The sequence below is a fragment of the Asterias rubens genome, chromosome 15 (genome assembly GCF_902459465.1).
Source record: "Asterias rubens chromosome 15, eAstRub1.3, whole genome shotgun sequence".
Classification (NCBI taxonomy): Eukaryota; Metazoa; Echinodermata; class Asteroidea; order Forcipulatida; family Asteriidae; genus Asterias; species Asterias rubens.
In genome coordinates this window covers 4,093,903-4,110,018 of record NC_047076.1, presented here as the reverse complement: position 1 = coordinate 4,110,018, position 16,116 = coordinate 4,093,903, and the positions used below count along the sequence as shown (strand labels likewise).

The 16,116-nt window shown below is 38.7% G+C and overlaps 1 protein-coding gene across 2 annotated transcripts; it reads left to right on the top strand.

The window, feature by feature from the left end:
* The first annotated feature begins 672 nt into the window (after window positions 1–672).
* On the top strand, window positions 673–13,796 carry LOC117299856 (aladin-like). 2 transcript variants are annotated; one of them, XM_033783422.1, is made up of 12 exons: window positions 673–770; window positions 2,056–2,193; window positions 2,726–2,912; window positions 3,542–3,633; window positions 5,123–5,268; window positions 5,734–5,877; window positions 6,081–6,201; window positions 6,605–6,729; window positions 8,878–9,111; window positions 9,477–9,614; window positions 10,112–10,196; window positions 12,283–13,796. In XM_033783422.1, exons 2-12 carry the CDS (start codon window positions 2,065–2,067, stop codon window positions 12,427–12,429), a joined length of 1,548 nt encoding a protein of 515 aa, XP_033639313.1. In that variant the 5' UTR covers window positions 673–770; window positions 2,056–2,064; the 3' UTR covers window positions 12,430–13,796. The 2 variants fall into 2 exon arrangements, with proteins under 2 accessions (XP_033639313.1, XP_033639314.1); XM_033783423.1 differs by having other exon boundaries at window positions 679–756.
* Window positions 13,797–16,116: the final 2,320 nt, after the last annotated feature.

The following is a 16,116-nucleotide window of genomic DNA, read 5'->3' as shown; positions in this document are numbered from 1 at the left end:
GACGTGAGTAGGTTCTTTATGTCTGTGCTGCGAGTATAGACCTTATCGCAAATACCAATGCGCAAGCGCAGACTGTTGAATGAGGTGCATTGTGGGATAGATATGGATCAAATTTGGATACCAGCTAGACCACAATGCACCTAATTCCAAGCTTAACGCGCGCGCCCCAGTATTTGCGAAAAGGTCTATAGACCTTTTCGCAAATACCGGGGCGCGCGCGTAAAGCTTGGAATTAGGTGCATTGTGGTCTTGCTGGTATCCAAATTTGATCCATATCTATCCCACAATGCACCTCATTCAACAGTCTGCGCTTGCGCATTGGTATTTGCGATAAGGTCTATACCACTCATCTTATATACCGCCCCCTATTGACAACTTACAGTGTATCATGCGAAGGTCCTTGACGTTCGCATTCACTTTTGATGGGAATGTAGCACGTCCGTCCCGTCAACGCAACGCAAAAATTGTGTAGCTACGGCTGTTCAAAGTAAAGGCGGTTGTAAAGAGTTTCCATGGGTGCCCCCGTTTAAATGTCCCAGTTCGTCAAACAGCCGTTGGTTATTTTGTTGCAAAAGTCTAGTCTTTACAGTTAACATGTGATTAAATTATGGTGTAACTTGTTTATAGATTGGGGTCCAGACTATTTTTTTACTAGTTCGCTTATTGAAAATTTCCTGACAACATTTTAAAAAATGTGTGTTGCTTGAAACTTAGCGCAACGTCAAAAGCCGCAAAATCAAGTGGTATTTGCTGCCGGTAAGAGAAAATTGGTATGACTTTTCTTCCAATACCTTGCAAGTTTGTTTTAAGTACAAATTATCCCTATTGATTTCGATCAATCTAAACTTCACAGACGTGGCCGTGGCCATGCATGGGTGTTCTGTTGTGGCTATTCGTAATCGTTGTTGTTAACTAGGAGTCCTAGTATCCTAGTAATACATTGTGAACAAATTATATGAATTGTCTTACATAAATATCTGAGATTTTGTCAATATTTGCTTGACACTAAAACAGGCCTTACAAAAAACAGCAAACAAAACTTTTCTGAAATGCACAACCACTAGACTACAACCACAGTTGACTGTGGTTGCTACAAATTACAACCATTTAGTTTAAATTTTAGTGTCAAGCAAATATTGACAAAATCTCAGATATTTATGTAAGACAATTCATATAATTTGTTCACAATGTATTTGTTAAAAGTTAACAAAAATAGGGGGAGTTTTGAATCATTCTTGGGTTTGGGGTTTAGCATTTTTCTGGTCTGTTGTGTTGATAAAAGAAAATTCAAATTGTTCTACTTCTACATATACAAAAGTTTAAAATACTCCTGATGAAGAGGCCCTTCCAATCTACCACTTTTGTCTGCACTTTGTCTATTTTCTTTCTTCACTCACACCTTACGGCTGTGACGCCTCGCTGCACCCATCCCAGTTTAGCCAAATTTGTGCTGCAAAGGGATCACACTACTCAAGACTCGAGACTCAAGATGCAGTTGATACTCCTGGAATTTTCCTCCGAAACTCCTAAAAATAAAAGCCAACTAAAAACAAATTTATAAATTATACAAAAAATTACAAGTTGTATTAAAGTAAATTAATGAGTATTTTTGTCGTTCAGAATCAGATCTCGTCTTTAAGTATAGTTAAAGATCTCTCAGTCATATAGCGAGGGGTTTATGTATGTTTATCAGTTGACGCGGACCTGTGAAGTTAAACCCAGTAACTAACTGGGGCGCTGTACTCAATTTTTTCAAAATTTTGTCATTATCGGTCGTACTCCTTTTTTTTCAAAATGTTATTATCGAAAATGACAACATTTTGAGAAAAAAAGAGTACAGCGTCGGCCCAGTTACTCATTACTGGGTCTACTGTGAAGTATAGTGTAGTGGACAGGGTGAGACAGTCTGTGCAGTGCCCATGCAATGAATTTGGAGTACCTTTTGCATCTACTTTTTTCATTTACTTGTTTTAAGTAAACAAAATTGCCATGGCGGGATTCGAACCTGCAAATTCAGAATTAATGTTTTTGTCTTTTGTGTTCTCCTTTTGACAGACAACAGTCATGTGTACTCTAGCTGATGGTCCCCCACCCCCAAGAGAAGGTTTTGTCACGGTGTGTGAATTCAACAGTGACCTACACACAGCGCTTGCAGGGGAGTCCGATTTGAGTAAATATACACCAGGGATGCAGGTGTGTTTCAACACTCAATACTAAGGGTGTCATCATCATGGCCGAGTGGATAAGAGCACCGAACACCAACTCTGGTGTTTTGGTTGAGCTGGGTTCGAGTCCTGGTCATGACACTTGTGTCCCTGAGCAGGACACTTTTAAACTTTGCTTCTCTCCACCCAAGGGTAAATGGTTACCTATGAGGGCAGAGATGGTTCTTGTGATTGAGTAGCTTAGTATTGCAGTTTGTTGCACAGGCTGTGTACTCTACAGAGAGCTGAGAATGAGATGGTTTAGGAAATTAATTAAATGGCCCAGTAACCAGGGGTAATAATGTTGGAAGCGCTTTGAGATGCTCTTCGGGAGTGTAAAGTGATAAGTAAACAAAATTATTTATGATTATTTTTATCAGACAACTACATCGGCTTCCTGTTTCTAGGAGAATAATTTTTGTACATTTTTATAGGAACATTCAAGGGGCACCAAAGCAATGACCAGAGGCATCGTAGGCACAAGTTTGCATTTCACACATATTGTTACTTTCCTTTGCTAGGGTTTGGTGTATCCCAAAGTCACCCTTGCTGTTGAGACATTATCATCGTTAGCTATAGAAGAGGATGCTCGGTCGGCCTTCTTACCATGCAATGCACATATCTCCATATGGAAGAAAGCTTGGTATGCATGCAAGGAGCATGGTACGTGTGGTATGCTGGAGGAGTTAGCCAATAGCAAGACGGAAGGTAACCATTTTTATCCAATCAACTTGAAGTACTGCATTATAATTTTTTTAAATTTTAATTTCAGCATTGTTTTCCAAAGTTTTTAGCTTCTAACTGCCTAAAGTGAATTTCAAAAAGGTTCTTTGAATAAAACCCATGCAAATAATTGCATCGTGCTAGAGTTTGAGAAGACTTGGGTCATTTCCTTGTCAACTCTGATCGTAAATTCTAATAAACCTGATTGTGTTTGATTGTTAGAAGCCGAGGTAGTTTCAGGGTCAACAAATGAGACTTTACTTGCTACTTGCTGAATAATGTGCTTGGCTTATTTTTTGTATTATTATTTTTTATGCAAGTCACCAGACACACAATGCCTAAAGGCCACTTCTAGGTGTGGGCTACAATTTTTTTTGTTCTAGAGGCCATGGCCCCCCCCTCTCCTAGGGCTGAAATAGTTCATACGGAATAGACTTGGGTATCATCAATCCGAACCCACATGTACTTTTCTTAGCTACATGTATAGGATGTTGGTTTTGATTGGATTGATGACAAATGTCTTCTTCTATGCACTAACATGGTATGTTTGTATAACTAAACTGTTGGGTATGGCTAAGCCCAATGATTACATTTTTTTTATGTTTTACCTACAGCATCTTGGATGGTTTCATCAATTGCATGTGGTTGCCTAGCAGCCATCAGATGGGCTAATTCACTACATGGGTCCCTCTACCCTCATCTTGTAGTAAGTAGAATATTTCTGGTAGGCTATAAGTTGCCTAGGTAGCCATCAGGGCCTAATTTCATAGAGCTGGTAAGCACAAAAATTTGCTTAGCATGAAATTTCGTCCTTGATAAAAACAAGATTACTGACCAAATTTCCATTTGTTACAGATTGCTTGATACTGGTAATCAGCTGTTGTTTGCTTATAAATCCTGAAAATCACGTGGAAATTTGGTGGGTATCCTGTTTTTTATCAAGGAAGAAATTTCATGCTTAGCAATTTTGTTGGTGCTTAGCAGCTCTATGAAATTGGGCCCAGATATGATATTTCATTCCATGGGTCCCTCTAAAAATTTCTGAGGTTTCAAGCATACTTCTTTCTAAAAAGCTTGTAAAGAAAGTAAGATCATGTGAAATATAACCATGTTTGTTGTCAACTATGTGCTGTTTCTATTGTCTGTAGTTATTGTCAACTATGTGCTGTTTCTATTGTCTGTAGTTATTATACAAATATTGACTGCTTCGAGTGCTATGGTTAAAACTATGACTCCCGAGGTGATCCCCGGAGCTTTCTATTTTCCCGAGGCGAAGCCGAGGGTAAATAGAACACTCCGGGGATCACTGAGGGAGTCATAGTTTTTAACCATTGCACGAGTAAAAGCAGTCAATATTTGTTTTATAACACCCCAAACATTTCTAAATACTGTACTATTATTATTAAGTTACAGACCTGAATGCTACAATCCACGGACGACGCGAATACAGATTGCAAACACTTTTACTTACTGTGTTCAATGTAGTGTAGTGCAGTCCGAAATGGTTACAGACTATTAATTTATCATCCTCGTACACGCAACGGACGTCTGGGTACTGCACGCCGTGTGATAGTCTGTCGGACTAGCGCACGGCGCCATGTGCTAGTCTTCGGACTAGCGCATGGCAAACCGACGAACTATCACACAGCCGTGGTCTAGCAAAACTAAGACATGTCATGTGACGCGCTCTAAACCAATGAGCAGGCAGAATACTTGCAAGGGGTGTTATAATGTCAACTATGTGCTGTTTCTATTGTCTGTAGTTATTGTCAACTATGTGCTGTTTCTATTGTCTGTAGTTATTGTCAACTATGTGCTGTTTCTATTGTCTGTAGTTATTGTCAACTATGTGCTGTTTCTATTGTCTGTAGTTATTGTCAACTATGTGCTGTTTCTATTGTCTGTAGTTATTGTCAACTATGTGCTGTTTCTATTGTCTGTAGTTATTGTCAACTATGTGCTGTTTCTATTGTCTGTAGTTATTGTCAACTATGTGCTGTTTCTATTGTCTGTAGTTATTGTCAACTATGTGCTGTTTCTATGGTCTGTAGTTATTGTCAACTATGTGCTGTTTCTATTGTCTGTAGTTATTGTCAACTATGTGCTGTTTCTATGGTCTGTAGTTATTGTCAACTATGTGCTGTTTCTATTGTCTGTAGTTATTGTCAACTATGTGCTGTTTCTATTGTCTGTAGTTATCCAGTGAAGCTATGGTGTCAGTGTTCAGTCCAACACGTGACTGGCAAGACTCCGCTATACGAGCACTAGCCTGGCATCCACACACCAACAAATGTGCAGTAGCCTGGAAGGACGATGTGGTCAGAGTTTTTACAGCCAATAGGTAACTAATTGCAATAAATGCATTAGAGCTGTTGCACCTTTTAGTCAAGTCACTGGAACTTTGCGGACTTACCAGATAAATTTCTGTTGTATATGTCGGAGTTTGATTATTACTCGGGTGGGATTCAACCCCCACGACCTTTGCGACTCTAGAGCAGTGTCTTACCAACTAGACCACCGAGATTGCCCGGAAGCTAGAGCAGGCCTGGAATTACATGCAGGCCAATGGCCTCTGTTGCCCCTGGTCTTGGCCTTGGTGCCCTTCAAAAGTTTTTCAATAGAAATGCACTTTGCAAAATGAAAGTGGCCTTGCCCTTGCCCTTTCAACATGTTCAAAAAAATTATATACCTGGCCTTTAGAGGCAGTTTGAATCCTAGACGTACATTATAGTTCAATCTATTAATTAATAATAATAACAAAACTTACATGACATGCCCATATCCACGTGTTTGATTTCTTTTTCAGTGAAGTTGTTCCCACATTGAAGCATCGTTTTCAACGTGTTGTGGCGTTCTTGGCATGGAAGCCTTTATCTGCATCTGTTCTGGCTGTTGCTTGTCAAACATGCATCATGATATGGAATGTAGACCCTAAATCCCTTTCCACAAGGTAAGTCGAATACAGGGCCAAACTGCGTGGCTCAGCTTACTGCAGAATTCAGTGCTTACTGTCTTTTTAATTTTGCCTTTAGGTCGACAAAAGCCAAACAAAGAGTCTTTGTCAAAAGCTAAATGACAACACAACAGACATGAACAGTTCACTAAGTTTAATCAATAAACTTGTTAACCAATGTTTGTTTTCTGATTATTCAGACCATCAGCAAGTTGTGCTCAAGTATTGAGTCAGAATGGTCACGGTCCGATTACTAGTCTAGCGTGGGATCCTCGAGGTAGAATGCTGGTCTCTGCTTCTCCCAGTGATACAGCTATGCCGGTGAGTAGCTCTGTCTTGGTCGTTTAGGGCAACCACAGATAGGAAGAAAACGTAATGGATATTAGTGTTTTCCTTCATAAATGTGTATTAATTAAAAACTGTCAGCATATTTGATATTATAGTTGATATTTGACGTATTATGAAGAGTTTATTTACATGCTTTGATAGCCATAGTTTGAATTTGAACACTCATTGCTGAGGGGGAAAAACAAACGCTGAAAGTCACAGAAATGGAAATTTTTGCACATTCCAAAGCATGACAATGTGTGTGAAATGTCAGTTATTTGAAGGACATTGCTTCGGTGCCGTCATTTATGTTTGTAAAACAATGCAACTTGTCACCATAAGACAAACTGTATCTTCATACCAAGAGTGCATAATGAACCATTGATTTGTACAAAAGGTATGGGATGTGCCAAGAGAAACATGTGTGACTCTGAGAAGAAGTGGAGGAGGGGGAGTGTCTTTACTCAGATGGTCTCCTGATAATACTAAGCTGTTTACTGCTACCCCATCTGAGATGTTCAGGTAGGCCATAGGTGTAGTTGTTTGATTCTAAAGGGTAGAGGAGGAGGCGTGTCTTTACTTGGATGGTCTCCTGATAATACTAAGCTGTTTACTGCTACACCATCTGAGATGTTCAGTTAGGTCATAGGTGTAGTTGTTTGATTCTAAAGGGTAGAGGAGGGGGCGTGTCTTTACTTGGATGGTCTCATGATAGATTTTTCAGACATTCTGGAGGGCATCAAGTTGGCTCAGGGGATTCTCTCCCTTCCTTTCACCTCTGTGAAAACCCGTTTGAATCCCAACTCAAACCTGGAGCCCTGCATGTCGATTGGGTTTTCAGTCCCTACCTGGTTCCATAGGTTTTCCCCCCATTTTGGGTTTTCCTCCCACATCTAAAACTGAACATTTTTTCTTGTTTCCTGTTCACCATCTTGTTATTTAGTGGCGCCAGTCTGGCAGCTCTATGTACCTCGCTCACTATGGAATTCTCTTCCTACCCTTACCAGAAGCTCCAACAGTGTCCCAGCCTTCAAACGTGCTCTCAAAACCCACCTTTTTGCCTCTTCGTAGCTGGTCATCTTTATCTTTGTTCTGTCTTTTTCCCTCTTCATTCCTTCTCAGCGCCTTGTATCCTTTGGCAATTTGGCGCTTTATAAATACTGTTATTATTATTTTATTATTATTATTATTATTTGTGCTTGTGCTATTGGGTGTGTAATGAAATAAATAGAATAAAAATTACCAATATGAACAGCATCTTCAATGCTTATTCTCTTAGTTCTTCTCTGTGGAAGTGTCGTGGCATGCTTATTCTCTTAGTTCTTCTCTGTGGAAGTGTCGTGGCCGAGCCGTTAAGAGCACCGAATTCAAACTCTGGGGTTTCTGATCACCAGAGTGTGGGTTCGAATCCCCAGTCGTGACATGTGTGTCCTTTAAAAGCAAGACACTTAACCATTGCTTGGTCCTTTGGATGGGATATAAAGCCGTTGGTCCCATGTGTGATGTGTATCGTATGTAAAAGAACTCAGTGCACTTTTCGAAAAGAGAAGGGGTTCGTCCCGGTGATCCTGGCTGTGGCTGCTGTCTGCGCCGTAGCACCTTGTAAACCCTTACAAGGTGCTAAATAATTAAATAATTGGGTCTCAAAATTCATCACTGCAATAACCTATCTTTCTAAAAATGTGTATATACTCGGCGCCTTGAGTTTGACTCAGCGCCTTGTTTGGTAGATACGTGCGCTTATTATCTATATTATTCATAAATACCTAAGACAGTTTATCCATTCTGATCGGTCGAGAGGGCATCACGAGGGGTTGTTTGAACGGATGATATAACACTAGTAAAAAGTGTTATAACATGGGCGTGACACGAAAGCTTGCACACCTGCGCTTATAAGACAGTTTCTTCAATCCTATTGGTCGAGAGCAACGGCCGAGACAGTTGTGCCACATCACGCGATACGCGCGAAACGCACAGCATTCCCTTATAAGGAGTTGTTTACCCGAGGGCCTTGACTGGGCCTTACCATTTCATAGCTGGAGGGGTGTTGTGTTAAAATTATGAGAAATTATAATTTTTGCATTTATTTTCACAAGTGTTGATGTTTTTTTACCGAAAAGGTATTTATGAATGGGAATCAAAGTGTGTTGAATCGGTTTTCAACTAGTGGTTTAAACCCGCCGAGGCCTGGTTCTTGATAATTTACCTCGACTTCGTCTCGGTAAAATTATCAAGAACTAGGCCTCGTTGGGATTAAACCACTAGTTGAAAACCTCTTCACCACACATTGATTTCCTTATTATTCTCTTTCTGATAGTTAATAATGATAATGATAATAGCTTCTTCTTATATAGCGGTCATATTCATCACTAAGTGACGCTCAAGGCGCTTCAACATTCAGTATTTTCCTGCAGGGTGTGTGGGACTAAGTTTTTGAATTATGAGACCTACTCCTTTTACATAGCACCATGTAATGGTTTACAAGGTGCTGTGGCACAATATGCTGCCAATCAAACCAGACACCTGGGTGAATCCCTTCTCTTTTTGATAAGTGCACTGGGTTATTTTATGTGCGTTGCACAAAACACTGGACCAATGGCTGTATGACCACCACAAATAATAGTTGTACAAATAGTTGTTAATAATCCAAATTTTGTGTCTTGTTTCTAGAGTTTGGGAGACAAGAACTTGGACCTGTGAGAAGTGGACAGGTCTATCCGGTCGTTGCCAAGCAGCTTGTTGGAGCCCAGACAGCAAGACACTGCTATTCTGTACTGAGAATAAACCCATCATATACGCCTTGGGTTTCAATGAGACTGGTGATGTGATTGGAGGAGCTCGGGCTGCTGTTACCTGCGCTGATCTATCAGAAGTTACCGTAGACTGTGATCAGCAGCAGATCAGGTAGAATATTTTGTGCACACTGGGATGTGATTTCACTGTTGTTGACCGGAAATTCAGGGGTTTTATTAATGACAAATTTTTGACTGTGAATGTGATAATTGTCTTTCAATTATCTTTCAAGACTATCGAAGTAGACTTGCACACAAACACAATTGAAATAGATCTCCTCGGAGTGCTTGTTCAACTCTGCTCTTGTAAAATAAGTTCTGGTCCAGTCAAAATTTTGTGCTACAAGCCTGCAGTCCTGTAGAATTTTCCCCTCAAATTTGAGCTGTGATTTTAAAGATTTTTTTTCCACAGGAAGTGGCCTTGACAATTGAAATTAGCCTTGTCACCCCATACTTTCTTTGTTGAATACCTTGTAGTGTTGGAGGCTTGATTCAGGACCTTGCATGGGATCCTAATGGAGAGAGATTAGCCGTCTTATTTAAGTCGACTGAATCAAATAATCTCATTGCGTTATTCAATACAAGACTGGAACCTGTCTTAGAACTCATCCCAAGGTAGGTACAATATGAACCCATGCTGTCTCAGTTTTTTTCTAAGGGCCGTGTCTCACGAGGCAATTTACAGGCAACCAGAATCTCCAAGAAGAGAATCTGTTTACACTTGAGTGATCACATACATGTATTATTCTTAGGGATCGTGAGACATGTTTGAAAAATTAGTTATGTGCCACCAGAGGGTCCCGTAGCATGCACTGCAGTTGGTTGCCTCCAAAATGTCTGACTACTACTTTAGCTTTAGTGGATCAAGGGGACTTCTCGTTACATGTATATTTTTTTCAATATTAATCAGTTTATTTCATAAAAACAACATTGAAACAAATGTACAGTATGGCAACCAGTTGAATTGCACTGGTACAATACATAAAATTATAAGTTTCACTAACACGAAGTGAGATCTTAATTGGTCTCAACGTTTCGACAACCTTGCTCTTGTCGTCGTCAGGAGACGGACAGTATTAATAATGATACTTTATTGTTATTGGTTGTTGTAGTGGTTTTGTGCGAGGCGAGCCTGGTGATATCCCACAGCTGGTATCATTCCAACCAAACTTCCAACATGGATCGCTCCTTACAGTGGTAGGTACATCAATATAATAAGGGAATCAATGTGTGGTGAAGAGATTTTCAACTAGTGGTTTAATCACAACGAGGCCTGGTTCTTGATATATTACCGAGACGAAGTCGAGGTAAATTATCAAGAACCAGGCCTCGGCGTGTTTAAACCACTAGTTGAAAACCGATTCAACACACTTTGATTCCCATTCATAAATACCTTTTCAGTCAAAACATCATCACTTTTTGGTCAAAAAGTAAAATAAATGCAAAAATTATAATTGTTAAATGATTTCTTTCAACACAACAACCCTCCAGCTATTAAATGGTAGACCCTCCGCTGCCCTCGCGTAAATAACTCCTTTAAGGGAATGCTGTGGGCGTCGTGCGTATCGCGTGATGTGGCACAACTGTTTCAGCCGTTGTTCTCGACCAATAGGAATGAAGAAACTGTCTTATAAGAACAGGTGCTAGGTCGCGTGTCACGCTTAGGAATTAACACTTTTTACCGGTCATTAACAAAAGGGATATGCACACCCACGTGACGCGCTCTCCAACAATAGGAGTAGAGAAACTGTCTGGGGTATTTATGAACAAAATATAAAAGTGGTATGCATTTCTGAGAGATTTTTCCCTAAAATGAATCTCTAATAGTGGTCAGTATAGGGACCATCTTCACATGTTGAATGCCTGCAGACTCGATGCAGAAACACAAAGAAGTCTTCCGATGATTGTTTAAAGCCATTGGACCCTTTCGGTTCAGAAAAAAAAAAAAAAAGTTCACAGATTTACAAATAACTTACAGGGTTTACAGAAGGCAATGGTGAAAGACTTCTCTTGAAATATTATTCCATGAAATGCTTTACTTTTTGAGAAAACAGCAAAACAATATAAATTTTCGTTAACGAGAATTACGGATTTATTTGAAACACATGTCATGACACGGCGAAACGCACGGAAACAAGGGTGGGTTTTTCCGTTGTTTTCTCCCGACTCCGATGACCGATTGAGCCTAAATTTTCACAGGTTTGTTATTTGATATAGAAGTTGTGGTACACAAAGTGTGGGCCTTGGACAACACTTTACCGAAAGGGTCCAATGGCTTTAAACAAACAGATCAAATTCAAGGTCCTTCTTGTTTTGAAGTCAGAAATAGTCTAGCTCCTCTTTATCTTCAGAACCTTATTTCTAATAACGACCACAGTTCTCGCAATTTACATTCTTTGACTTTCCATTTGTAGTTGTCCTCTGCACCCCGCACTTATACACTTTATGGCCATTGAGCATTCACAGTCAGTGCACAAACACTATGGAACACTCTTCCTCTTCACATCCATCAGGCATCATCTCTTGAATCCTTTTAAGCCATGTTAAAAACTCACTTGCTTTTAATCCAAGTGACTTTAAGTTGATTTTATTCGTTGATGCTCTTGCACAGCACTTTGATCTTTTTTGTTAAAGACGCTTTATAAACATTTATGATTATTATGTTGTTAAATTCGGTTGGATGGGGGAGGAATCGAAAAACCTCAAACTTTTCTGATTGGCTGGGGGCAGAAGATTTTAATTTCAAGACACACATTTCTGTTGAGGAATACCAAAATGGGAACCGGAAACCAGTCTCAAACAGTGCACATGACAATAAAAACATCCATTACACAAAGAAAGCTCATCCAAGATCTTCTCATTTATGGAAAGGGTGTCGTGGCCGAGCGGACAAGAGCACCGAACTCAAGCTCTGGTTCAGCAGAGCGTTGGTTTGAATCCCGGTCCTGACACCTGTGTCCCTGAGCAAGACACTTGACAATAATTGCTTCTCTCCACTCAGGGGTAAATGGGTGCCTGTGAGGGCAGAGATGGTTCTTGTGATTGATTTAGCCGAGTAGTGCATATTAATGTTGCACAGGCTGTATACTCCCCAGGGAGCTGAGATGGTTTAAGGAAAGAGTTAAGGCCCAGTGACCAGAGGTAATAATGTTGGAAGCGCTTTGAGATTTCTTTGGGTGTGAAATGCACTATATAAAAACTGCTATTATTTATCAATATAAACCATATTATCAATATATTATTATTTATAATTCACACTTAAACTTTCAATTTTTCTTTCTAGTGCTGGCATACTGGTAAGGTATCCTTCATACCACTGATGTACATACCAACCAAGTCACTACAGGACAACTCTACGTCACCATTCAACTATGCAGGCGCCAATACACCATTCTCACAAGAGCTGTTCACACAGAATGAACCACAGTGAAGTTCTCAAAGTTGGATTGATTTCTCTATGCACGAAAGGTAGCTTCCATGCTTGTGTACTGAACTGGACACTTTCATAGAGACGCTTAACGACCTATTTTGTGCTTACTATTTCATAGCGATGCCAACCATAAGCACGTGGAAAAGGCAACAAAGCAAATCCATGGTGAACGCACAAGATGACCGCCTTGCTAACTTGTGAAATACACTTGCACCTTTCTTAGCAGAGTTTTCTGCTACCTGATGAAGAGCAAAGCGACTTAGATTGAAAATCTACATGACTTGCTGTCAAGGAAGACTCTAATGGTGTTTGAAATGCAGTGGAGCGAATGAAGATTATAAAATGGTTCACATAATTGTAAAAACTTGAAACCAATTTTGAAAATTTCCACTTTCTGTATTGGACAGACAGTGCCTAAACCAAAGCCCGACTCAGAACCTAAGCCCTGGTTTCAAATTTGACTCTGGCTTTGGCTCCTCACTGTGGGAGGCGGGGCCTAGGCTGGAATGAATCCATGCAAATGCATTTACAGGAGAGAGACCTAATTATTACAAGGTACCAAAACACATAATCTGACACATTGTTTAAATTTCTTGTAATGTTTATTCCTGATAAGCGAATGTAGGAAAAAATGGATATGTTACAATGAAGAAGCAATGATTTTATTTTGACATTCCTTGAAAATAGGTCAACATGTATGAAATAAATGACATTACCTTTAAATGTAAATTGAAATAAACCAATTGAGTTTCAGATCTGAAAATAATAATAATGATAAAAAACTTTTGTCAGGTTAGCACATTTCACTTACAAAGATTCTATTGAATGCTGGTTAGTGTTAAAAAAAATTACCCCGCCACTGCCAAAATAAATTAAAAAAAGTTTGCAAATTTTGCTTGACTTTTAAATGCTGTTATCGTGTACTATGTACATTGTGACCACAAAATATTTCACAGACCTTTGACGATAAAAAAAGCGCCAAAGATTGTGGTTGTTTTGTCTTCCTAAAAATGATCCTTCTTAACCTCAAGGTATACATTTGAAACATTGCGGCATGCAAAATAAAGAGGTTATGCCTCTTTTGGATTATCAGGTGTTTTTAAAATGAAAGGTGTATGGACTGAATAGTCGTGTCACACAAGGCAATTTTGACAGGCAACTTTAAATAAACCAACTGCACTACAAGGCAGCATAAGAGAGTCTTGACTATTCCTTGACTCATCTTAGGCATGATATTTGTCCTACTTCAGTCTGTTTCCCCGATTTTTGGGGCCTTTTGGAAAAATCCCGAGTACTGTGATTAAAGCCATTGGACACTTTCGGTAAACAGTATTGTCCAAAGGCCCAAACTTTGTGTATCAGAACTTGTACATAAAATAACATGTAAAAATGTAGGCACAATCGGTCATCGGAGTTGGGAGAAAATAACGGGAAAACCCACCTTTGTTACCGCACGTTCCGCCGTGTCATGACATGTGTTTAAAATAAATCTGTTATTCTCGATATTGAGAATTGATAATTGTTTTAATGTTTTATCAAAAAGTAAAGCATTTCATGGAATAATATTACAAGGGAAGTCTTTCACCATTACCTTCTGTAAACCCTGTAAGTTATTTGTAAATCTGTGAACTTTAATTTTTGTTTTCTGTTCCGAAAGTGTCCAATGGCTTTAAACAGCCTGAAGTGTTTATTACAACCTACACCATAGTTTTTTTTTCTCCAAGGACTCAAAGAAATAATTTACTTCTAAGTAAATTGTTTCTTTGTGGAGTTGCCCATTCCTTGTCTTCTGTTAATTGCCTCAAGTGACATGACCTTAGCAGTCCTTTTTATAAAGTCAATCAAACAAATCTCTGATACTTCCTTCCTGAATGAAGTCAAGGTTTACAATCTAATGAAGTCGTTCCAGAAGACAAATTGCAAATTTGATTGTTTTATATAAAATTTAATTACCTGATTGCATTTATTACGAAGGATTTTTCTTGAGACTTGCAACGAGATGTTTTATCATCTTGAAAAACTCACACTGCAGCGATAATGAAAACAATAATGATCACGGTCACAAAGAGAACGCATTCTATTGGTTGAATTGCTCCTTGCAGAATGCGCACACGCTCATTCAACCAATAGAATGTGTTGTGATTGTTTTTCATTTTAGTCGTAGTCGAAAATGCTTTCAAATGGTCTATGAATGGTGGATGCCACAAGTATTGGATTGGACTGAGGCCAAGTTAAATTACATTAAAAATGCTGTTCAAGACTTTGGAGTTGGAGAGCAGGGCCCAATTTCACAGAGCTGCTTAAAGCACAAAAAGAAGCTACACACTACAAAATTATGCCTACCAGCCAAATTACCATGCCACATGTACAACTTGTGACTAGTATCCAGCTCATATCTGCTAAGCAGATATTTGGCAAGTAGTTTTGTGTGCTTAAGCAGCTCTTTGAAAAATAGCCCTGGTTATCAACACCTCGCAAACACGACTGAGATGTCTGAATGCAAAATTCCTTTAAAGCCATTGGACACTTTCAGTATTGTCCAAAGGCCCACTCGTGTATCACAACTTATAAAAAAGTGTATAATGGCTTTAATTAACCCAAAATTAAAATAAAACATAACATTATCCCATGGATCTTTTGGAAAACCAGACAAAAAATGATAAACAATCCTTCTCATTAAAAAATACACCAAAACTGTCAAATTGTCCAGTTAAAGAAAGTGAATAGATGTTGAAGAACTGTTTCAACAGTTTGAACGATAATATAAAAAATAAAACATCGATAATAAAGATTTAATAGATAGAAATTTGCATAATAACGATGCTTTCAAATGTACAAAATACAATCCTGGAATGAAACCACCATCAAATGGTTAGGATTTGTAGAACTCTTTTTATACTCGCATAAATTTGGCAAAGAATAAAATACTATCAATATGTAAACTCAGCCTTGACATATCTGTTTTTATTCTAAGCTAACAGGCACTTTAGTATAGTTGTAATTCAGCTGGCAGCAGTTGAGTTTATTTCTACAAAAATATGTAAATTTGTCCACAACAATATTGAATTTGAACAATGTGTAGTGTTAACACTGTCGCCCAGAACAGAGATATCGACAAAATGGAGACTCTGCCAACACTCAAGCTATTTTAAAGCTCAGCTGCTAGAGCATTGGCGTGAAACCTGGAGGTCGCAGGGTTAAATCCTGACCTTGTTAATTTGTCTTTGTTTACAAACATAAAATGTTAGGGAACAAACAAAAATTAAACTAGAGAGCTACTTATTATACCAACCTCCATGATTAATTGGTTAAGACAAATTCTTGCATACATGTATGGTTATAAAATGAGCGTGCGCAAGGATCAAAATCAAAGTATAGCTTGGTTTTAATAACAAATACTTTCTGCATGCACTTAAAAAAAAAGTTTGGGGGGGGATTGACATACTACTCTAAAATTTGGAATGTTGAGAACAATCAAGGCAATTAGAGACATATGCATCTATATTTTTTAATTTACAAAATTACTCTGATTTTTCAAAGAAATACCTAAATGTAGAAGAATTTATCTTTAAAATTTACCATAAGGCTAATTTATGAGTAGTTTATTATAAAACCTGAGGTCAGAAAAATAATCACACACCATAAGGATGGAAGTGACAATGCATATGAAATGGATTTATCAAATAC

Bases quoted from the DNA above. Each gene is read 5' to 3' on its own strand.
- LOC117299856 (XM_033783422.1), top strand. From the start codon at position 2,065: ATGTGTACTCTAGCTGATGGTCCCCCACCCCCAAGAGAAGGTTTTGTC. The intron at 2,913-3,541 runs GTAACCATTTTT...TTTTACCTACAG, and splicing joins AGCCAATAGCAAGACGGAAG to CATCTTGGATGGTTTCATCA. The intron at 6,730-8,877 runs GTAGGCCATAGG...TCTTGTTTCTAG, and splicing joins ACCCCATCTGAGATGTTCAG to AGTTTGGGAGACAAGAACTT.